Here is a 24,874-nt window from a genome sequence, read left to right on the forward strand (position 1 = left end):
GAGGCCTTTATGGAGTAGTGGCCGATTCTTTCTAAAAATATATATCAACAGTGTTTGTCCTGCTCTTGAGCGGAATATTTTATTCATTAAGTAAATATCGTATCAGTGCAATTACGAGTACATACTCTAATTACTGGAAAAAAACGTAGCAGAAAACGATCAACTGCAAACCCAGAACATTCATTGCACTCTAAATCGATTAACAAATTTGCCATTCAGCACGACCACTTTTTTCAAGGTGAAAAATATTTTTAATGTTTTACCAGAATGAACATCACTTCAAGCCAAAAAAGAATAACACCCAACACAAACTACCTTGACTAACCAGACTAAACAGATCAACGTCCCAGGAGCTGTTACACTCTGGATGATTTGGCCCACAACCCCACACAGCTTCTACAAAGCAAGGCCCTCATCCAGCAGTTTATGATGGCAGCAATATGTTCGGCAGCTAAATGCCAATGTCGAGGTCTGCGAGCCACGACGAGAGGGCTTCAAGAGAGAGAGAGTCCAATTTTGACTTTAAACTTTCGTGACTGCAGGAATTCATATTATTGGTTCTTTCGGTAGTCACGTAGATAGAAAATAAAGAAAAACATTTAAAAATAAATAAATAAAAATTAAAAAAGGTCTTCTCTCTGCCTGATGAAGACCGCATGTGTTGCGATCGAAACGTCGTGGTTTTTTGCTTTTATTTTAATTTTGTTTTCTATCTACGTGACTTTACCGAAAGAACCAAGAATATGAGTGTTCGTGTAGTTTTTCTATTCCCCCTCGCAGACTGTAGTGGTTCCATTGTGGTCCATAGTTTGTGTTGAATGGCCACGATGTATGTATGTTGAATTTCTTTCATGCCGTACGTAGCCAACCGTGCTAATCGGAGGTGCCGGGTGAATGACAACTCAACACGAAACGCAGTTCCAAATAAACGAGCTTTCAATTTTAAAAAGCTGTTTACACACCGCACCAGCTCAAACTACCGTGGTTTCTCTTTGCTCATCCAGCAGTGGATCGAGCTAAAAAGGGCTGTCACGTGGAACACACGTGCAACACTCCCGAGTCTCCACAGCTGCTGGCGGTGTCCACAGCAAACCACGTTGTCGATTTAAAGCTTTCGTGACTGCAAGAGATTCATATTCTTGGTTCTTTCGTTTAAAGTTCAAGTTCATTTATTAGGTATAGCCCTGTGAGCCATTCGGCTCTTGAATCGGGTGCAACCGAAACAAACAAAAACATGAACAAGAAAATATCTTAAAGTGACTATGTGCAAACAGAAAATCCAAGAAAAGACAGCAAAATATTGCAGAAAAAGCACTGTAAACCAACGCTGTGTGCAAAAATCCCAGTGGGATGCAAGTCAAACAACAACAACAATAACCACAAGACAACTTAGATTAAGGCCATCAGTCTAACTCCGTACTAAGCAAACATGGCCAAACCAAAAAACTGCGTTTTAAATCTTAGATTTGAAGCTTTCGTGACTGCAAGGATTCATACACTTAGGTTTTTTCGGTAAAGTCACGTATGTAAAAAAATGAAATTAAAATTATTAAAAATAAAATAATAAAAATCACGAAGTTTCCGAGGCAACACAAGTCTCCGTCATCAGGTGGGACCGTCACAGCCAGATTTACTGTATCAAGTGCCTCCGAAACGTCGTTTATTTTTATAATTTTATTTTTATAAATTTTTATTTCATTTATTACCTACGTGACTTTACCGAAAAAACTAATAGCATGAATCCTTGCAGTCACAAAAGCTTCAAATCTAGAAACAAGCACTCATCATCAGGTGTGAAAATCACAACAAGAATATGAAGAAACCACGTTGTGGCCCCCCCACCGCCAGCCGCTGCACGTCACGACCGGGGGCGTGACCCCCGGCCAGGAGGGGGCGGGGCCAATGAGGGCTCAGAGCCCTCCCCCCCCCATCAAGCCACCTCCCCCTGACCGGCCCTGCTTCCTCATTCATCTCCTCCTGCCTGTGCCCCCCTCTCGGTTTTATTTTCGCTCTCGCGTTCTGTGTTCAACAACAACACCACACATAGGATAGGAGGAGGTTGAGGTGGTGGTGGTGGTTTAGACGCTAACTGGGTTTGAGAGGGCCCGGGGACGAGGCCAAACCCCATTTATCTTCGGTTAGACCCTCCCCCCCCCAGCAGTCTGTTGAGACAATAAAAGTTGCCTCATCTTTGCTTTTTTATTATCGTGTGTGGAATAAAATAAACCTCGGGGTTGGGCACGGGTGGCCCGGAGATTGTTCAAACATTCGATCGCAAGTTGCCGTGCGTCCGTCAACATCCCAGAATTGGTGGCTTGAGGAGCACATTAGCTCGTCTTTTTTGTTATTCTCCCCCCCCCCATCTCATCTTGATAGCATCTCTAAGCATCGTGGTGATCGGCAGAGGAAGGCGGCTCATTGTCCCCGTCACCGCGTGGCTGCTGCTGCTGCTGGTGGTGTTGGTGGTGGTGGTGGGGGAGGAGGAGGAGGAGGCCGACCAGGAACAGGCGGAGCTGAAGAAGAAGGCGGGCGGCCTTTCCCTCCAAATCCATCGAGCGGCGCTCGCTTGGCGGCTGCTGCTGCTGCTGCTTTCATTCCATCTTAGACCCGCCGCGGGCTTAGAACGAGGAGACGTAAAGAGGCTGTGAAGGAGAGAAAGAGAAGTTGTGGAGGAGGAGGAGGGATTAGGTGGAGAGAGAGAAAGAACGCGCGACGGAGAGGAGACGAACAGGAGTTTGTGAAGAGGAGACCGCGGGTTGTGAAAGGGGTCTGAGGAGGGTGAGACGCCCGGGGGTGGTGGGGGGGGAGGAGGAGGAGTGCCGGGTCGGTCTTGTGGTTCGTGTTGGTGGTGGTGGAGTTGTTGGTGGTGGACGACGAGAGGGTGAGGATGCCGCTGCTGCACCGCAAGCCGTTCGTGCGGCAGGGCCCGCCGGCGCAGCTGAGGCCCGACGAGGGCCTCTTCCTCTGCAAGGTCACCAACGAGGCGTTCCGCGACTACGAGTGAGTGCCGAGAGGCCTTTTGTATTGTCACGGGGAGGGCCTCGTTTGGGTTAATTGGTGACGGGAGGTTTTTGTGTTTTGTTGTCGGCGCTGTCATCTCTCGCCAGTTCGAGATGGACGAGGTGGTGGTGGTGATGTTGCTGATGATGTTGCTGGTGATCACGATGATTGATTATGGCGGCCAGGGTGGTGGTGGTGGTGGTGATGATAATTGGTCGTAGCAGGTGGTGTCGGCGATAATGATGATGGCGATTTTGATGATTGAGCCCAAGGCCTCGTGGCGGACCAGGAAGGACACATTGTACTTTTTTTGTTTCGGTATCGCGCCGTGAGAGGGCGGGCGGGCGGGAAGGAGGAGCAATGAACTCTCATCGGGGCCTGGCTTGTCGTGAGCGCATTGTGAAAGGGGCTCAATGCCTCGGCTGGAGAGGGGCCGGGTCATTCATCTCATTAATTGTCGCTGCCTTGAGACGCGATTCGCCATCTTTCATGGCTCCCCATGCAGACCGCGGCACAAACAAAACCAACCGCTCGCCCACCGCTCCGTGTGCTGCTGCTGATGATGATGCTGTCTCCTGCCCATCATCCGTGCCACTCACGCCACCAGCCAAGCACATGGTTGGCATCAGGGATGGCTCCGTGTGGTTCTGTGGACAGATACCAAAGCCCTTGCCCAGGCGAACGCCCCTGATGTTTCAAATGTTGGGTTGGTCGATACCAGGATTATAATTGCTACCTCCTGGGGTGAAAATAATCGGAACGTATGGGGAGTAAGAGGGGGTAACTGCATTTAACTGACATAACCGTAAATACGTATAGTACGTATTTCCTAGGACAGATGGCTCAATAAGAGGACGGTCGTGTGAAAGCCGGACAGGTGGCAACCATACCCAGGTTCAGGTTCGTTAACGGTGAGGAGGGGATTAGAGTTGGAGCTGGCCTCTCATATCGCCAACGAGAGCGACACGTGGGTCCAGCAGGGTTTGTGGCCTCCACAGCCAAGCCACATTGACTTTGGACGATATCTGGTGCTCGCAGTTCATCAAGTGTTCCACATGTGCGCCCCCCCCCCCCTATTAAACTCGGCGTGCGACTTAGTGCGAAACTCGAGACCTAAATAATAATCCATTGTGCACTGAAAAAGAATGCCCGCTTTGGAAATAACATGGATGTTAAGTACTTAATACCTTTTTTTATGTTAGCCATGTTACATAACTGAAATGCTTGAAAACTTTACCATGCGCATTCCATGCCATGCCTTTACTTGGAGCTGGTTATGATATTTAACCAGAGCTTAATTTGTTGGAATATTTTCCGGGGGTACCCAATCCAGTAAAATATTTTCCAGAGACAGCTCCAACTGATATCAAGCCCAGTGTTTATTGTTTGTCCATGCCAACATGCCTCTAAGTGCTTCAACACTGACTAGCTAATGAATGATACTTTTCTCCCCATTATGTTATCGCTCTCTCTCGCTCACTCTCAGTGAGTTTTTTGAGCGCACCATCCTGTGCAATAGCCTGGTGTGGAGCTGTGCGGTGACGGGCAAGTCTGGCTTCACCTATCAGGAGGCTCTCGATTCAGAGGAAAAAGCTCGTGCCTCTCTCCAGAAGCTGCCATCAGTGCTGCTCGCGCCGCTGCTCTACCTGGCCGCTTGCACAACCCGCACACGCTTCCAGGATCTGTGCGAGGATGTGTACGCCTTCTTCAAAGACCGCTTTTTAATCGGCGAGCAAGTGGAGGTGGTGCATGCCAGCGGTGCTAGGTATGTTGTGCGAGAATTTACACCACGGGTGGTCAAACCGCGGCTCGTGAGCCGAATGTGCCTCCCCGGGGAGTTAAAGCGCGGCTCAATAGAGACGCAACAAATTTGTAACTTGTCTAAAGAACTTTATTTAAAAGAGGAAAAGTCTGTGGAAGTGAGAGCGTCCCAGGGCACTCACCCTTGGCAATGGAGCCAGACATGAGTACTCCTGAAGTGCTCTTGCAGATATATTTCCTCACAGCCAACCAGTGAGCACTAACCGACCTTATGTGACCACCGCACACGTATCTTGTGGCTCTCGGTCACGTGAAAATATCGGTAAGTAGCTCGTATGTTCTAGACGCTTTGCCTCCCCTGGTTTACGTGGTGCTTAAACAAATGATTCTGTACAAGATTGTTCTGGAAAGCCAATTAACTAAAGCATCAGTTTATTTACCATATTCTCCGGATTATAATATGCTCCATATAGTCAGGTGCTCCACAAATGACCAGTGTCAATGCATTTATGCAAATCTGGTCACACCTTACTATATAATTAAAAACATACCCTTAACGTTTGCTTTCAAATATAAGGGGGGGATAGAGTGTATCTTATAATCTGGAGAATATGGTATACTGTATGTATTACTCTGGTTTTACTGTATGTATGTATGTTGAACTTCTTTTGCACAGTAGAGACAATACAGTTTGACTTGTATATGCTTTCACAGAGTGTTGATTTCAACATTTGTGCGTTCGTGTGAACCTAACAGACAAAGTTGCTGCGTGATGGCAGTGGTATCGCCTCCAATGGAAAACGGCAGGGCCAATGGGCATGCTGCAAAGGCTGATGTGATTGTGATCAGCGACAGTGATGGAGAAGAAGATAAAGATGACAGTGGCTCAGGCCTGTAAGAATTACTTTTCTGGACCATATTTATAACAAATAAAATTAAAGATGTATTTCTCATTTAAATTACTCATGTGAGTCACATTGCTAATGCATCCTTGGCGTTGCAGTTGTCACTGAAGTTTTTTGACTTGCTAATTTTTTATCTCTTCCCAAAATAACCCACAGAGTCCGAAACCCTGCGCTATACCGATACAAAGTAAAGTTGCTCAAGATGGAATCAAGGCAGCCATTTATTATTGAGGCTAGTGTAATTGGGTAAGTGTACATATTTTGCATACTGTTTTATTATAGTAGTAAAACTAAAAAAACACTTTTTTTTACTTTGACTTTGTACCTAATAATAATGTTTATTGTTTGTGTTTCCATTAGTCGCCGGAAAGGATTTTTCACAAGGGAAAAAGTTAAAATGTTCTTGAAGCAGAACACAGAAGTTTTAAATGGAGTCATTAAAGTAAAGGTATGTATGTTATTTCAATTATATTTAAGTAATTTCCCAATTGTATGCTTAATTTAGAATAATCTTAGAATGTTGAAAATTACAGTCATAAATTGTACCTGCATGCTTACTTATAAATGGTATGTTGGTGAAGCTGCTGGAACCATATTAACCATAATGCATTACCTTTGCAGGCCAGCACAGTGGCCAAGTACAAGCTGAATGAGTTCAACTTCCGGGCAGTGTTTCCCGATGGAGCCCCGATGTTTAACAGCAACTCTGTGTCACGCCGTGTGCGTCCTAAGAGTCAGGTGCCAATGGTGAGAGGTTACGACAAAGTTCAAGATGACTATTTAACATTGATGAATTGTGAATTTGTGCCAATGTGCAAGTTTACTAAACTCTTATGACACAGTAAAACCCATATAAACTTCAGAGAACAATAATTACTGATTATTTTGATGGACTGGTTGGGAACATTACATTTTAGTGTAGCTGATTGTATACAATGTGAACTGTTTCTCAGGCTCCTGGTGACATGGACAGAGATGGTTCTCAGCATCACAGCAACAAAGCCGAGCGAGAAATGGAGAAATTGAGAGAGAAGAAAGAAGCAATGAGAAGAGCAGGTGAGACAGAGAAAATTACATTACTGCAAATGAAACTCATTTTTTATTTTGCCTACTCGAATAGAATGTAATAATTTAGGCTTTTTACGTACTGTTTTTTGTACAATAATCACGGCGTTTGTACTATCTTTTACTGCCTCATCTTTTGTCCTGTCTTAGCACTGTTTATACTGTATTATGTGTTTTGTCTGCACAGTAAACCCTGAATATTAGCGGGTTTTACAAATGCGGCATTGCGTAATCGCAACAGATTTATTGTAGTGCTATTGAAATTCGTGGGGTAGTGTTTTAAATATCCGTGGCCCTAGCACACTACTATCCGACAAGAAGTACTGTATTGACACATGGCAGCGGCGTGCATGGTGAGTGTGCGAACGTTACCCACGCGGTGCTTTGCCTCTCGGTCTGCCTTTGTCACACTGTTTTACACGCGAGTCTATTACCTTAATTTTTTGGAACTACGCACTGTTACCGCGAACCATGGCCCCCTAAACGAAAATTAAGTGCTATTAAAGGTGAGTTAAAATAATACCGTAAAAGGTAAATTTATTTATTCATTGATATTTGTACTTTTAAACATATTTATGTTCATTGTGAAAGGTAAGTTTAATAACACAAATACTATACTACGTATTTAATACAGAAAAAAGCTCTGTTATCTGGCACTTCACCATCCGGAATGCTCTATTAACTCACATCTGTCATAGACAGTGATACGAATTTTCCTTCACGTATCCGGAAAAATTCCGACAGCCACCTGGCATCTTGCCGTACACTTTTCATAGATCTGTTGTTTATGGGAGCTTCAGGACGCTAACGAGTGGTGGCGCTAGCTGAATTCTTTACTACTGTATACTGTAGTTTAAATGGCCCTACTGCGTTTCTGCAATTAATGTAGAATGATATACAACTGACTGGTAAGTACCTTTGTCAAATTGTATATTATTTATTACTAGCCTTTTGCCCGCCCATGGACGGGTGTATTCCAGTAAATCTGAAACTTGCAAGCGAAAAGCAGACCGCGACGTGATATTAATTGCATTAATGCGTGTGCAATTTGTAAGGGTGCGGGGACACAGACCTATTTAATTTTAAAGTTATAACCCCTTGTTCATCATGACGTCCTTTTTACTTTGATGTCTCAACAGCGTTACGGAGATCACGTGACGTGAGGGTTCTGCCTTTGTAGTGAGGGTTATGATGCTGAGGAGGGGGGAGGAGGCGCCTCGCCTCCCCATGTGGAGTGACGTCACCCGCTAATTATTATCAATAGGGGGGGGGGGGGGTTTGATTTGGTGACGTCACCTGCTCATGATTATTAATGAGGGAGGGTTCTCCATGCGGAGTGCCATCACCCGCTCATTCGTAATGAGGGGGGCTGTTCGATGTGGAGTGACGTCACTTGCTCATGATTATTAGTGGGGGGGGGGAGTACTCCATATTGAATGACGTCACCAGCTCATGATTATGAATGAGGGGTGGGGGGGGGGTGTACATTTGACAGACATCACCTGCTTATGAATATTGATGAGGGGGGATGGTCGATGTGGAGTGACGTCACGAGCGTTAAGGACATTCCTGGGTGATTGTTAGGTATATCATAGTTAAAATGTAGACTTCGTTTCTTTCTTGAAAAGTGTTATGTACTTTGAAAATTTGGTGAGCCAAAAGTATAACTCTCAGATCAACGGGCATATTTTATTAACCGGCACCCTCCTTTCCCCATTGTCCCCGGGTTGACAAGAGCTTTTGCTGTATTTGCATACAATTTATATGGTTCTGTTTAAATATAATGTATGCTTATGCCCCCCCCCCCACCCTATTTTCACCATAAGCTTTGAGTAATAAAAGTCGTAGATTTTATATTCATGCCGTTCTCCAGGAACGCATTAAGGGTGTGCTGTACTATTTTTGTCTTTTGTATACAGCAAGTCCTCGCTGTGTAAAGCCAATCCTCGTTAAACGGGAGTAATTTTCCCATCAGGAATAATGATAACGGTGGGGGTGCCGTTCCAGCCTGTAAATTTTTGACAGTGCCGTACATATGCTTTGTGTGACAGTCCTTTATTTAAATATAAAGTGTGTGAGAGAGATGGGGAGTGAAAAAGATATGGAAGTCAGATGACACAATGCACACAAAGATGTTGGAGCAAAGACGGAGGAAGAGAAAGACCCGCCGTGTATCACAGCACGCATTAGTATAGTACCAGCTCCTTGCATCCGTATCTCTGATGAGCACGGTTGGCTACGTATGGTGTGAAAGAAGTTCTACATAGCATCACCGAACAATGCTGCCTAGACCCACGCCACTCAGAAAGTAGTCTGTCATGCGCGAGACTCACGTTAAAGCGGGCATGGTACGCGTTAAGCGAAAAACGTTCTAAATAACAAAAACAGCGTTTAAGAAAAAATGTGTTGTGCGAACGATTGTTAAATGGGGATTTACTGTACAGGAGACCCTCGAATATCGTAGGGGGGGGGGGGGGGGTTACGTTCTTGGAAAGTGTCGCGAAAGCCAAAACCGGGATACTTAAGCCTAACCTAAATAATGGGGTTAAGTACTTGGCAACCGAAAAGGCACATCACAATTGAAATAGGGATGATACTGTATGCCAAATGAACTAAATAAATAATTTAAATAAACACGTTAAAACCCCATACAAAAAACATTCCTAGACAATAAATAGTTTAAATGCTGAATAAATACTGTACTTGTTGATGATGATCCAAAGCGCGTGTGTTTGTCCGCGACGGTTTGCGCTCTGCCACGAACCCGGCTACCCGAGTTCGATTCCCACTCACAGCCAACACTAGTGATGACAATCTTAACTGGTTCTGGGCTTTCCCCTACGTCAACTCAGCCTCAAATGAGTACCTGATGGGATGTGCAAACATTACCACCCGGGAGACAAAGGCAGCCAGGTGTGGCGCTGGCAACCCACCCCCCTCGTGTGCTGTGCCGGCCTTCATAGGTGCTCGCTAACAGCACTTTCACCAATAGTCTGTTAAGGCTATATGGGAGAGCTTTGTCTTTTTGTTTGTCCGCGAGATGCTTATACGGCAAAGGTCGAGGTGTGACTGACTTGCCTTGCGTTCCTTGCCCGCGCCACACCACGGTATCAGCTTCCGTGTCCAGTATATCTGCGAAGGGCCAATACTAATCCCCGCTATAGCTAAATTGGTTTACTGAGAGGTGGCCCCGCGATAGGTCAAAACCGCAAACAAACCCGCGATATTCAAGGTTCTCCTTGACTATGTGTATGTACTCTGACATCTTTTGTCATGATTTCTTTGCAACGTGTCCCCTCTTTTGTGCTATCTTTCTGTAGTCTCCAGTCTCTCCTTATATTTTGTAATTGGTCCGAGCACTTGTTTTGTCACTTGTACAGTATTTTTATTTCTATATTGTACACTTATTTTGACTATCTGAACTGTATAGGTGTGGGCATGAATAAAACATTTCTTGTCACCAAAATATTTGCATACAAATCACTCAGAAAAGAACATATTCTTGGGCAAGCGATCCACCTACAGTATTGTTTGGGTCCTAATTGATTGTCATAGATACATTTCCACATCATTCCATTCCGAATACTGTCTTGGGAGAAATATCAGTTAACGCTCAAGATCTGGAAGTGTAATGACATGGCCATAAACGCATTTGATAGAAAGCTAATTATGGATTCTGTAATGTCTGCTGTTGTGCAGCAGCCGCCCATGCCAAAGAAAACAAAGCTCCGGGTCTTCGGCAGAATGAGGAGAGTGCAAGCGTGAGCGCTTATGCCCGGGAACAGCAGCTCCGGAGGAACCTGCTGGAGGCCAGGATGACGCAAAGGCAGGAAAAACTCAAGGAGAAAGAGCGGCTCAAGGAAATGAAAGAAAAGGTTTTTAATTTAATCCCCCACTATAAGTTACTTTGTGTTCTAATATTGTGTTTTTCTTAGCTCTTTCTAAAAATCAGCTATTTATTGTTCGAAGGTCTCCTCCACACCATCTGCATTTTTCACAGTTCATTGATGACACATGAACTGATGTCATCACGTCATTTCTGTACTAGTCAATCTTATAAGCTGCTTTCTGCCCTTTGACTGCCATTTTGTTACAATCATCCACCATTAGCCATCATCCATTTTAGTGACGTGTTCAGTCCAAGGCCACCTGCTTATCCTAACAGGAAACAATGTCTCTGATTTGGGGTCCCTGATTCACCTGTTCCTTTTTCTGTTTCTCTTTTTATTTGTATGTACACATCACTCCTCGATATTTGTATAGTTTTCAGTTTTTGCTAAATTGTTTTTGTCGGGTCCTTGTTGATGATCTGTCGTCATGAGTACTAGATACTGCTTTAAAACTTTATTCTTAAGCAACATTGGCATTTGGCTTTTTATTTTCAAATTAAATATTCCAAAAGAACTCTATCCTGTTATTGTTTTCTGTTTTCTTTGAGAATGTTGATCCTGATTGACCTTCATAAATTGCCCTGGTTTATACATACACTGTTTTTCTAATGACTAAATAAAACTATTACCCTCTGTAAAGTATGGTTCTGCAGATTTTAGTCGTTGTCAGAAATATATTTGTGCCAATGTCATTAAAATTGAATGGTGCCTTGAACAGATTTTTATTTAGTGGACCTTTTGCCAGTAAAAGGAATATCATAGTAAAATAATAACCACATGGAAGAATGGGAAGCTTATCGGAAAATTACTAACGCTAATAACTCCTGCACATCTCCATGTGAGTAATAATACAGTTTAGCAAATCTCGATAAAAAGTCGAAGTGGAATGTCTGGTTACACAAGTCTTGGCATGTCGCACGGTTTGCCAGGAGCGTGAAAAATTGCGTGAAGAGAAGCGTAAATATGCAGAGTACATCAAGGAGTGGAATCGACTGCGAGATGACATGGAATGTGAAGACTTGAAGGTGAGTACGAGAATTTGTTTGGAATTTTCTGATGATTTTGCCAAGGCCCTTATTCACACACAATGTCAATATCGGGCAAATATGCTCATGATGTGGGTGTGCATCTCCCCTGATTTCCATTGCCCTCTGCGTTCTCAGGCTCTGCCTGAGCCCCTTGCAGTGCGGACACGATTGCCTCCGGAGCTGTTTGGCGACGCCCTCATGCTGCTAGAGTTCCTACATGCATTTGGGGATTTCTTTGACCTCAAGGATGAATTTCCGAATGGCATCACGCTCGGTAAAAAAATTTCAAACACTCGCGGGGATAATAGTTTGTTTAACCATTCATCATTAAAATGACACGGGTAGAGGCTTGTGAACAAAAAACATTCTAATCGTGCAGTTCTGAGCCATTTTTGTAATGAGCCGTGATGTAAGTTTATACAATCGTGAATGTCTGTGTGAGAATGTAGATGCTGCCTTGTTTTTCCACGTTATTTAGTCCGCAGCCTTTTCTTACCATGTGCTTGTTTTGTTATCTCAAATACCCTTTGTTCTTCCACCTCAAGATGATCTGAATTGGAGGTTAGGTATAAATAATAATAAAAATTGTAATATTCTTTGGTGTTGTGATGTGGTTGTAGACATGGTGGAGGAGGCCATGGTGGACCATGACCCAGAGGGCCCGCTCTGCGAGCTACTCTTCTTCTTCCTCTCTGCCATCTTCCAAACAATGACTGCTGAGGAGGAAGACGGCGTGCGGGAACAACCTACGGATGCTGATGCAAAAAGTATGAAGAATTTATCACACCAGCAAAATAGAGTTTCAGCTTCATTTGAGTCGATTTCCAGCAAGCTGTTTGAGGGTATTAGTTCTGTATTACCAGGCATACTTAGTATTTACTGGCTGATGATGAAGTTAAACTTATATCACTTCGTATTGAATGTATAATTTAATATCGTTTAGCTTTAAATTATTCGAATTGTGATCTCCGCACATGGGATTTTTTTGTTTACATTGGCTATACCTATTTAAACTAATTTTTCCCAATAAAAAGAGACGTTTAATTTCAAATGGGTTCTTACCTGTCTATAAATAAAGAGCATATGTGTAAGTCTGTATAGTTAATTTATATCATTTAAGTGGAATGGGTCTTAATTTAAAACTTCCAACAAGTATTTTTACCAAGTAAAGTTTGACTTATTTGCGATTGGCTTCACTACATAATGTAAAATTCACTTAAAAACAAAAGCATGTTCTGTTCATGAAATGCCCAAAATGGTTACAACATGCAATCATTGAATCTGATGATTGTCTCATCTATGGCCTGCAGTGACTGGGCTGTCCGAGGCGCTTGAAGAGGAGCAGGACAACACCAAGGCAGCCATCGGCGCTGTGGCTGCGATGGCTGCAGCTTGGCCACAGCTGCACCAGGGTATGGTAGAAAATCCTGACCTGCAATTGGATTGTAAAATACATAAATACCATGAGTGAATTTGTACTCCTTATGATATATATTATCTGCAGCATTACAGGAAACGTTTTCTTCAGGCAAGATGACTCTCAAACCCTTTAGAGGTGGCAAAGTAGGTGTGTTACATGTCCCTGGTGTGTGTACATTGTGCAGGTCGTTCCCTCCGCAAACTGGACATGGACAGCTGCTCGGTCTCAGAAATCCTGCGCCTGCATGTGCTCATGGCCGGCTCTGATGTGATGCCTGCCAACTCCAAGTACCGATATCAGCAGCGTGGTGGCTTTGACACCATGGATGGGCCCTGTGTGGAGTTACGGCTCAGCCAGCCTGGCCTCCTCAAACGGCTGGCAAATGTCTCGGCGTACGATCTCACCCCAGGTAAGCACAAGCTCTGCCAACATAGACACTGAACAGTTATTGAACGTCCCTCACTTTCAGTGCCATTATTTTGTGAGTATTATCTGTGTGTTGTGCATATCCAAAAAAGTCGTTGTGCCCTTTTTTACATGATGAATTACCTGAAACAATGGCTTGTGTAATTGCAACTTCTCATTGCGTTCGTTTGCTGGCATCTTGTGTGTTTAGCGGAGAAGTTGATGATTGTGAAAGCATTGAGTTTGGAGCTGCTGACACTGGTGACGACGCGCGACTACATCGACGACAACTTCGATGTGCTGAAGCAGGCGCGGCAGGACTTCCGCGAGCTCAAAAATGCCAAGCTGCGGCGTGAGCGCGAAGAGGCTGCCGCTAGGTGAGGGAGACCCATTGTGTGGCTGCCATGTTGTTGTTGTTGTCGTCCGCCTGTACTTCTGACTGCTGGGCATAGGCCTCCCACTTTCTCTTCCACGCTTTTCTTTCCAAGGTTGTATCAGTACAGTAGTGTCCCCAAAATACTTAGATTTTGTCTCTCCAACTCTTCCTTCATCGTCCTCTGTTTTTTCCCCCTTCTCTCGGTATCCAAACTGCAGTTTATTTTGTCGATCTCTAGTTAATTGTTCTCATTGTGTCCTGCACTTTTTAACTTCGTTTATTTTGCTTTAACATTTCTTAATCTAACCTTCTGACTTGTAAACACCTTTTCAAATGTTATTTGGCAAACTTGTACTTTTTGTTTACATGTTTAATTGTCTGCCTAGAATGACGTATATATCTTGATGTGACACCTAACACTTGCCCTGTGTTGCTGGCCGGCCAAACAGGCTCAGAAGGGTCAAGGAGGAGAAAATTAAAGAGCAGGAACGCAAGCTCATCCAGGGCAATCCTGTGGAGGAACCGCTCAAAAATGGTGTCGATGGGTATGTGAATTTGTGTATTTTTAGCAGCTGAAAATAGATTTTTCAAAAACCTACCACAATCACGTGTGGATAGAAATATAGTGAAAATGTTTAAATATTATTTTTACTGACAGGTTTTTTTCCCCATCAGGAATGGGTAACAGTTTTGTTGGCCAATTTGCCCCCATTGGCTCTTCCATCAGCATTTGTCAACCCTCTTAACCTTGTTAACTGCCTCTCCTTTTGACAGGCTTCGTATATTTGTATTAAATTTGAATGTGATATTTATGCACAGTCGGTTGTTGATAGAAGAAGCGCTGTTATGACTGCGTAGTGACGACTCTGGAATGGACACGAGCACGGAGGGGCTTGATGGTGCGGCCAGGGGCTCGGCCCAGGACGAGCAAGCGGCAGGTTCCAGCAAGCCACGCAGAGGCCGGCCCAAGAACACCGAGCGCAATAAGTCGGGTAAAGGGGGCACATTCTTCAGCTTGTTACGTAGATTATCATAATCATCATCGGCTATTAATTATATCACGAATGGATGAAGGTTTCACCAAACCATCTCTTGCAGTCATGTGACGTAAGGACCCAGCTAACACAGTCTCCACCGTGGACGTTCTCTCGGGCACATTCACACTCTCTTGGCTTGCCACTCCTTCGTTATTCTCGACCACTGGCCATCATCAACCCTCCGAGAAACATATCCTGCCCATTCTAACTTAACTGTTCTTAACAGTTAAAATTATGTGTTTAACGTGTGTATTTAGATGATATTTTGTCTTACTACACACTAGTTACAGGCTGCTCCGTTGATAGATTGTGAGCAGCAAAGGGCAGTGCAGCAAAATACGCTGTTGTACTGTATTATGCTCCCCACCTTCACCAACCAGCACTGATCAGCGTAGTGAAGTGTAAGTCAAGGAAACCCCCACAACCAAACACGGAGTGGAGAAACCTTCATCCAGCAGTGGGTTTACAAAAGGCATGTACTTGTACACACTACAGTTTTTTCACGACAGGTTTTCTTTTCTAAAGCAATACTTTCGTAAATGTACAAAAGTACAGCACACTCCAAGGGCATGACAGATTTAACAGTAGTGACACGTGAAAGGTTTTTTTATTTTCGCGCAAATATTTCCTAATAATAATCACTTTTTGCAAAGGTAAGATAATGCTCACGGGTTTCAGCATTGATGCATTGTGATTAAACTTTCATTATACAACATTTTCATGCTCACCTCTTCCAGGTTCTCCTTGGATTGAGGGTGGTTTACTCAAAGCATTTAATAATTGCCGAGTGCTGCGATTCTTGTGGCGCATTGACAGGCAAGCAGGGAAAGAAGTCGGGAAAAGATGACAACAGCGCAGAGATCTCGGAAGCGGACATCCTGGTGCTTCGCGAGAAGGAGCTCGTTGAAAGAATCCTCTCTGCAGTGGCTCGTACGAATGTGGCGCCGCTGGGACGCGACCGATTTTACCGTCGCTACTGGATTTTTAACACCATACCGGGGCTCTTTGTGGAGGAGGACTACCATGGGCTAACAGAGGACATGCTGCATCCACCCTCTGGAAGGGGAGATCATGGGGCACCAGACAAGGCTACTAGCATGGAGGACGGCAGCAAGGCAAGCACACACAAGTTGGAACCTCTGGTATTTAAAGCAACTGCTTCTCGTGTGTGCAGTGATGATGTGATGGTGATAAGATTTAATTTTGAAACAAAACAAATAAAATGGCGTGAAGTTATGAAGTATAAGTTTAATGATCTGGCGAGTCTATGAATGGTGATGTTTCAGGGCCACAATTTTGATTCAAGAATGGATTATTTAACATTGTGTTGAATTGCAGCGTCCACTTGTGTCAGTCGTAAAGCATACAACATAAATTGGAAATCTTAAATTCTTTCCCACGCAGTTCACTGCATGTATTGTGAGCTTAACTTAAAACTAAGGTTTTTGTTGCCGTTTCAATGGTCAATATTTGGTTTTGGGTTAGACCACAGTTTTATGCCAAAATTCAGATATTGTACATGTACCTACATACTGGATTATTGTGGACTTCAGAATTGAGTAACTGATCCGTTGTTACACCTCTAGTATTAAGAGTGTACATTGTGTCGTATTTTATTGAGTATTAAAGTAAAATTTCATTCCAATCCAGAGGAATTGTTAAAAGCATGTGACTTTGGTGTTCACCGATATCTTCTCTGTTGCCCTGCCTGGACAGCTTGCTGGAAGTGGTGACAGGACGACTGAGGAGGGCTGTGAGGTGAAACGCCCAAACCGATGGTTTTATTTCCATCGCCCTGAGCAACTCGATGAGCTCTTGGAGAGCCTGAACTTGCGTGGGTTACGGGAGAGCAGTCTCCGTGAGGCCCTGATCCTGGAGCGGGAGCGGATCATCCAGAGCCTGCAGCTGGCACAGACTGAGCTCATTCACCTCTCAGGTATGGAAGTAGCATGCAAGTCATCGTATCTGACTGCCTCTTGTCAATTCACCTGCAATGTGCTGGATCTCGTCAGATCTCGGTAGCCAAGCGGGGTTGAGCCAGGATAGTGCTTGGATAGGCGGCCACCACACATACCAAGTTGTCACAGGCAGCTACAGGGATGTGCTATGTGGTGACCAGCAGAAGGAAATGCAGCAAAATCGATTGGTTCACTATTTATATGCTCCCAATACTTATGTTCCCTACCTTCATTAACCTGCACTGACCAGCATGGGAAATACGGTCGATTACCCTCACGATGCGCATGTGGGGGAAGGTCCTCATTCAGCTGTGGATTGACAGAAGGGTTGTGGGTGTTACATGTACAATATCTAAGTAAAGGATAAAGGTGTGCATTTCTAGGGTGCTCAAATGCCTCGGCAACGCAAGAGTGCCTTGCATCACATTTCATCTCACCAGAGAGGGGGATTGTTGTCTTGAGCTTACTGTGAGAATCCTGCATTCAAGATAATCATGTCATCATAACTTGGAAACTATGACCAGGTGTCTTATCCTTTAGTTTTCAGAGAGGAAACAAACTGCTACATCCATTTCACTTGAAACATCAAACTTAACTAATAATGTCTTAATTTTGCCTTTGAATTGTTCGACCTAGAACGAGAGCCTGTGGAGAATGATGATGATAAAGTGTCCAGTCAGGGGCCACCTTCGAGCGCTGAAGTGCAGCTGGAAGGACGCTTGAAGGACCTCCTTTTGGACATGGAGGACCGCATCTGGCAAGGAACTCTTGGAGGCATTCAGGTGCCTTGTTTTGACAGTGACGATGTCCTCTGGAGAAGCAACAAAAATTTACAATATGACGCTATGTTTCGATATCCAGTTAAGAGCTTGGGGAGATTAACCATGAACCCCAATGAGATTTTCATTAAAGATTATGCGTATAAAATAGACTGTCATGTTACTTAACAATGCACAGCTTGCCAAAAGAGTTTGGGGGCTTCTTTTGCTTCAATCAGAAGCTGAAGTTGGAGCTTTTCCAGTACATGCTCGTGATGTTCCACGTAACTTTTTCCAAAACATTCCACTATTCTGCCTGCAGGTGGCAGACCGGCTTGCCTGGCGTACAGCCTTGCAAAACGGCCACTACGACCCCATGTGTGACGAGCTGGTGTGGGGACCTCAGGGAGAGCGCAACCTCAAGATCAGCAAGCTCCGGGAAAGTGGACAGCTCAAGCCGGAGCAGGATGGCCCAGCACAGGCCATGGAAACGGGCACACCTCTAGAAAAGCCCTCCACTAAAGACAGGTAACTGTATTTTGTATATGCGTGTTTTGTTTTTAAACATACACCTGCAATGGTGCAATGTAATTTACAATCAAGTGTTTTGCTGCAGACTTTCGGATGTCAAGTTGGAGGGGCGCAGTGGGGGGAGTTTGGGTACCGGGACCCCCCAAGCAACCAACCTCCCAGTTCGTCACCTGGCCATGGCCTTGCTGCAGATCGAGCAGGGCTTGGGCCGCCGCTTCCTTAAGGAGCCTCTTGGTACGACGTTTGACATGCGTACAAACACACACACACACATGGACGTGTGTAGAATTAGCATATGAGTCACTCCAAAAGTTTATCAATGCACATGTGTGTGAAGGGCGTTGGTCCTTAAACAGTAGAGGAAGCCAAGAAACGTGGAAGATCAGACACGAGAAAAAGCAATGAGAAAAATAAGAAATACTTGCGATGATAAAACATAATTTGCAATGATAAAGATGGTTAGAGCACAAAATTATGGCTTTATTTTACTTTTTGAACTACATTAGTTTTTATTCTTTAAAAGTAGGAGAATGGAATTTTTGTCTTTGTCGGCCAAATTGGACTTTCAAGTACCTTGGGCAGGCAACCACACAAAGTCACCTTGATCACTTCTGTGGCTGCAATTGGTCCTTGCAGTGACAATTGGCTGAGCTTGCTAATATCAACACAATATTGCCAGGTCTAAATATTTTCTCTCGTACCCGATTAGCGGGGCTGAGATGCCTGCGGTGACGTACAAACACTTTTTACGGGCCATGCTAAATTGCTAGGCCTCAAGTGGCCACGGGCCGTATGGAATTAAGTCACGGCCCATAGCTTTCCCCACCCCCCATGTGAATCTATGCGTAACCAAGGGATCTGTGTTAAACGGTGCCTTTTGCTTTGTGCAGCAGTGGAGAGCAGCGAAGGTGGTGGAATTCGGGCAAATCGGACGCTGTTGGAGCGCTGGGAGGAGTCGCTGATGGTGTGCACCAGCATGTCGCAGGTGTTTGTGCACCTCGCCACGCTGGAGGGCAGCGTGGTGTGGGCGCGCTCCGTGCTCAACACGCGCTGCCGCATTTGCCGGCGCAAGAGGGACGCAGAGTGCATGCTCCTGTGCGACGGCTGTGACCGAGGGCATCACACTTACTGTCTACGGCCACCGGTCAAGGTACGGCGTTTGTACCGAGCTGTCTTGGAATCCTTTTTTTATTTACATAGTTTGGTTGGAAGGTAAAATACAGGAAGCGTTTCTGAGACGGTCTCATTTGCATCGACGCAGTTCGCATATTCTTGGTTCTTTCGGTAAAGTCACGTAGATAGAAAACAAAAATCTAATTTGAAAGCAAAAAACCCACGATGTTTCGATCGCAACACAAGCGGTCTTCTTCGGGTGGAGAGAAAAGAGGGGGCAATCTTCCAAATGTCGCTGCTTATAAGGGCTCCAGAGTGAATGGGTGAGAGAGAGGGGATGGGGCAGAGATAGGAATGGGGATAACAGAGCTGAGAGGAATGGTGATACTCCAGAGTGGGCCGGGGTGAAACGGCTGCGTGAGCAGCAGTTTGCATGGCAAGTAGGTTCCAATCGTTTCTACCTTGGAAATAAATGCTGTTAGTACGCTCAGTATATAAATAGTTTATTTTATGCCCTTATGTTGATGTGCTATATTAAAGAAATTAGAGTTATTCAGGTTTAGCAGCCATTGTACATGTACAGCACTTTTTTCAATTCTCTGCTGGCTTAGAGCCCTCCCCATGCTGTGAGGGTCATGGAAGTTATTTTATCATTGGTTGTGTGTCGCTGTTACTTTCAGACAATTCCACAGGGTGACTGGTTCTGCCCGAACTGCCGGCCCAAGAACAGGAAGCATCGCCCAGCAGAACGAAAACGATCTAAATATGTGGAGAGTGAAGAGGAGGAGGAAGAGGAGGAGGAGGAGGAAGAGGAGGAGGAGGAAGAGGAGGAGGAGGGGGAACAAGAAGAGGAGGAGGAGAATAATGATAACAGTGACGAATCTGATGAGAGCCAAGAAGAAGATGAATCGGATGATACTTCAGAGGACGAGGTAGATGATGAGGAAGAAGAATTGGAGGAAGAGGCGAGGTAACTATTACGCTGATTTTACCCTGCTGTAAATTATCTTGATGAATTTCTCCCTATTTAAAGCCACTAATGAATGATCTGTGAATTACTTACTGGTGTTAAGTCAAGTGTAGAAATGTATGATCTCCATGATAGGTTGATTTCACCTTTGAACATTACAAAGCCTCCATCTTTGCACATATTTTAACTCATCTGTCAATGTGTATTGGTATATTTGATTTAATATGCATTCTCACAATTTTGTATATAGAATCAATATGATCTAGTGTTCAGTTAAGCTATGTATTAAAAATGATGCATGTTTACTTGGTCTGTCTGTCACAGGTCTTCACAGAGAGGGCGAGTTAAATTGCCTGTAAAGCTTCGAGGTAAAGTGGCCAGCCAGGGTAAAAACTACTTTGAACAGGAATCCAGACAAACTCCCAATGATGCTTCTTCACGTACTCGACCAAACGGACCCAAGCAATCCTCTTCTGCAAGCAAGAATGATCAAAAGTCATTGCCAGGTTCGGGTAAAAGCACTCCTAAGCAGAGCCCAGGCTCGGGGAAGAGCCTAGCCTCGTTGGATAAGGCTGGAGCTAAGCAGAAGGCCGCGTCGGAGGGTCGCAAAAAAAGCCCAGGTTCATCGTCACGACCACGCTCTAACGGGTCACCCAGCAATGGAGCTTCACCTGCGGAAGTGTCTGGACCAACACGCAGCCGAGGGCGGCCCCCCAATGTTCGCATAGGTGGCTCAGAGACCTCCCCAGGGACAGCTGAAACTGGACGCCGAGCAAGCAAACGTATCAGCGACGCCGGTAGGGTCGACCATTCACTGTTAAACATAATCCCGCGCCCCTTGTAGGGTTTTGTCTATGACCAACACACATGGAATCCATCTTATCGTGTCACATCTATGAAGCTAGGCAGGGCTGGGCCCGGATAACACATGAATGATCGACCACTATGCATAACGGATGTTATGTGTTGCTGCTGCAGGGCTATGTTGTGGACAGCAGAGGGTAGTCCAGCGGAATCCTTTGTTATACTGTGCTACGCTGGCATGTTTATGCTCCCCACCTTCAATCCACACTGACGGGCCTCTGACTTTTGTTAGTGACTCGCACACATTTTGTGCATGTTATATATCGGACTTGTTATTATGCTAATAGAATGGTCAAATAACACCAATGACCCACGTGGTGTGGGGAGGCCATCCAGCACTGTACTGACTAAAGGGCTGCACATGTGTAGAGGTCTTGTCATGATAAAAATGTATAATAATTGTTTAGACTTTGATGTATTATCTGTAAAGAGAACTACCACAGCTTGCAATTGAAATGTGTTACAGAAGTCAACACATCCCAGTGAGTATATCTTCACGTCACCGTGTCATTGTGCTCTTGTGTTATCGGCAGAAGGCAGTGGTGAGGCATCTACGAGCCGGCGAAGCTCAAGCCGGCACTCGGGAACGCACGAGCTAACAGCGTGCGAGCAGCTAGTGATCGAACTGATCCGACACATTGACAGCTGGCCCTTCCTCAAGCTGGTCCAGCGCAGTCAGGTAATGTCACTTGGCCAAGAGCAACGTTCCACGTCCAAAAATAAAAACAATGGGGCCAAAAATGGCACACGTGGTGCCCATGTGTCTGACCCCAATTTCTGGGCGAAGGTGGCGCACGCCGATAATCCTGTACTGTGGAGGCGAGGGTTGATGGATCACACACACATATCGTGAAACTACCTTGTGGGCATCGAGGTTGACTTAATCTTGCTTGCTAGGAGATGGTCGTACAGCAAGTGTGAACTAATCTCCATCTGTTCCATCTCTCTATGAGATAGATTTTCCCCCTCGCACAAGAGGGTTTTATCCGGGTGCTCTGGTTTCTTCCCACATATAAACACTGATCAATTGACCGATAACACCTTATATATATGATCACAGAGTTTGGGGAGTAATTGGGTGCCGGCTAACTACCTTGGCTGCCTTTTCTCCTTTTCTGTGGTGCCTCGCGCCTCTGAATATGTATGAAGTGTGAGTGAATACTGTGCGCATTACAAGTGAAAACTATTGTTACTATAATTGGAGTTGTGCTGTCAAAGCTGTAAATACATAGCAACCATGCTTTATATTGATTCTTTCTACCATAGCAACAGTTGCGCACAACAGCATTTTTATTGCAATGTCCAATATATGATGCGAACATACTGTTGTAAAATGACACGTTTACTTTCAAACAGGTGCCAGATTATTATGACATCGTTAAAAAGCCCATTGCTTTGAATGTGATACGTGAGAAGCTGAACAGCTGGGAATACGCCGCCTCTGGTAAGTCTGACAAAAACAGCTTCACAACATACAAAATACAAATGTTATTTTCCATGCAATTCAACATAATTCCGCTAAGCATTATGATAGAAGAAAACTGTTGCCTCTGTATAGACCACAACTTTGATGCCCTGAAAGCTGATGCGTATTTCTATTTTTTGTCACCAACAGCTGACTTTTTGTCAGATGTGGATCTCCTATTTCGGAACTGTTTTGACTACAATCCTCAGCACACCAACGAGGCCAAGGCTGGTGAGAGGCTACAGGCATATTTCTTTGAACGAGCTGCTGCGCTTGGTCTCACTTCTGCCTCACAGGACGCCTTACCCCACAAACGTACCCGGCGATAGGACAGTTGAATAAGCACTGTCTCATTGGTTAACCACTCGGGCAACTGTGTGGGCAAAATGTTCAGACTAACCAGGTTAAATAAAATCTTTTGTAAAATGGTATGCAAAGGAGCACAGTTTATTTTTTTGGTTTGTAAAATAAAACACGTTTTCCAAAGGCGTTTACAGCAATATGATACTGATGTTAAGCTTCAATGCTTGTCTTTATGGCCAGGATCTTGGGACAGCTTTACAATACACTTGATAGTCGATCGACATTTTTGTACCTTTGAACAAAGCAGTTGTCATGCAGGCTAAATAAAGTAAACTTTGGCACTGTTTATGAAGTAAAAGAAAATCTGCATTAAGCTGCGCAATGGGAGATATTTTAACACACTGGGCTACAAACTGGAATGGCCTCTGTGTGCTTTTGAGAGCTGTGCAAACACGACCAATAGAAAATGCAAGGACGCAAATATTTTAAATAACGTGGCATCTTCAATACAAATTTACAGTATTTTTCATAGCCTTTAGTTAATATTTATTATACTTCCAATGTTTATGTGCATATTTGGATAATTCCAGCATTGGTGTTAGATGTGGAATTCTGTCAACCCGTTAACAATCGTGCTTTCCGCCTCAGCTCTTTCGCCAAGATTATAAATGTTATTGTCTTCACTTGCTAAATAAATAAGCACTCAGGAAGTACCTTCAACTTTTTGTAATACTGTACTGTATTTTGAAGTGAAATTAAAAACACTTTAAAGAGCTGGTGTTGGTTTGATATCTTGGGAGTTTACACCAATGGTAATGATGGAAGCTGGGTGGCAGTGCCGGTGGCTTGTAATCCAGTGACTTGGGCAGGGTTGGTTGATCATTTATAATAGAGCATGTGACACCTCCTTACAATGCAACAAGATGTCTAGGAGACTACAGGACATGTTTCTGATGCGTTTTGAATGGAGGTTTGTAAAGTCGATTGTCTCCAATTTGATGTGGCATTTCTTCAAAAATTAATGTTATTCCATGCATTTTATTCCCATTTACTTTGTAAAGCTCAAATACATGCAGGTCATTTTTTCTAATTTAAGCAAAATTATATCATGCAAACCCTTATAATAATAGAGAATGCATTTATTGCCCTAAACTATTTCGGAGTTTTATCTGCCCAAAGGCTCCAATAACAGCAAGAAATTGCCACCACTTGTGGGCCACTTGTCTGCACAAAGCTTGGCAAAATATTCGTCAATAACACTACCTTACACGGAAAAATGGGCGACTTTTGGGCAATGGCCCTTCAAAGCACATCAGAGAAGGGTCGTTATCCATTGACACGTATTTAGTTTTATTTTAAGGCAGTATTGACGAAAATTAATGTTTGTGCTTGTCAAGTGACATTTTATTTTCGCATAAATACGTGGCACCTTTATGCGTCCACGTGATAGAACGCCGGGTGTTCATACGGGATTAACGTGTCTATCCCCAGCTGGATGTTTATAAATAACGGTCATGATTACAGTAATTTACATAAATTAGCATTTTCTACCAGGCGATGGCCTGTTATAAAAGCCCGGCGTTCCGTTTATCAGTCAACTAAATTATAAGAACCTTTAAGAATGCCTGAATAAAAAAGTTATCGAAAGTTGACCCCAACAGATGTGGAGGTAAGCAGTTCATCCAACATGTTTCCAAAAGTTGTCGACCCCCCCAAAAATGTTTTCACCCCTCCACCCCATGCCCCCCCCCCAAATTGTTTTATTTTGTAGGCATATATGCCTACACACCTGACATACAATAGTCAGTATCTGCACACATGGGGGGGGGAGGGGTGAAGAGGGCCGTGGGTGCAGAGTGACAAAATTATAGTATTTGGAGTGACATCGGGGATGTCACATGATTGATACAATGTGGAATGAGCGACTTCCGCGACACATCGTACAGAGGGTACGTCTTCTTTATTCTTATACGGGCACAACACAGGTCAACTTATCCTCTCACTCTGGGTACAACACTTCGATGT

The 24,874-nt window shown here is 44.3% G+C and overlaps 1 protein-coding gene across 6 annotated transcripts; it reads left to right on the forward strand.

The window, feature by feature from the left end:
• The first annotated feature begins 1,971 nt into the window (after positions 1-1,971).
• On the forward strand, positions 1,972-23,622 carry BAZ1A (bromodomain adjacent to zinc finger domain 1A). 6 transcript variants are annotated; one of them, XM_061559149.1, is made up of 27 exons: positions 1,972-3,000; positions 4,487-4,765; positions 5,518-5,655; positions 5,823-5,912; positions 6,027-6,114; positions 6,288-6,413; positions 6,620-6,722; positions 10,431-10,606; positions 11,551-11,646; positions 11,785-11,923; positions 12,270-12,416; positions 12,960-13,061; positions 13,254-13,478; positions 13,686-13,851; positions 14,300-14,395; positions 14,709-14,842; positions 15,704-16,029; positions 16,604-16,823; positions 17,482-17,627; positions 17,926-18,131; positions 18,220-18,368; positions 19,025-19,284; positions 19,928-20,217; positions 20,542-21,014; positions 21,618-21,760; positions 22,438-22,525; positions 22,697-23,622. In XM_061559149.1, the coding sequence occupies exons 1-27, from the start codon at positions 2,888-2,890 to the stop codon at positions 22,873-22,875; spliced, it is 4,698 nt and encodes a 1,565-aa protein (XP_061415133.1). In that variant the 5' UTR covers positions 1,972-2,887; the 3' UTR covers positions 22,876-23,622. The 6 variants fall into 6 exon arrangements, with proteins under 6 accessions (XP_061415133.1, XP_061415132.1, XP_061415131.1 ...); XM_061559148.1 differs by having other exon boundaries at positions 19,028-19,284; positions 21,615-21,760; XM_061559147.1 differs by having other exon boundaries at positions 10,434-10,606; positions 21,615-21,760.
• Positions 23,623-24,874: the final 1,252 nt, after the last annotated feature.

Source organism: Lethenteron reissneri, chromosome 25 (assembly GCF_015708825.2).
Source record: "Lethenteron reissneri isolate LAM-NWPU_2019-01 chromosome 25, ASM1570882v1, whole genome shotgun sequence".
NCBI classification, from domain to species: Eukaryota; Metazoa; Chordata; class Hyperoartia; order Petromyzontiformes; family Petromyzontidae; genus Lethenteron; species Lethenteron reissneri.

Coding starts and splice junctions, on each gene's coding strand:
- BAZ1A (XM_061559146.1), top strand. CDS start 2,888: ATGCCGCTGCTGCACCGCAAGCCGTTCGTGCGGCAGGGCCCGCCGGCG. Junction 13,852..14,299: donor CGCGAAGAGGCTGCCGCTAG/GTGAGGGAGACC, acceptor CCGGCCAAACAG/GCTCAGAAGGGTCAAGGAGG. Junction 20,218..20,541: donor GAATTGGAGGAAGAGGCGAG/GTAACTATTACG, acceptor TGTCTGTCACAG/GTCTTCACAGAGAGGGCGAG.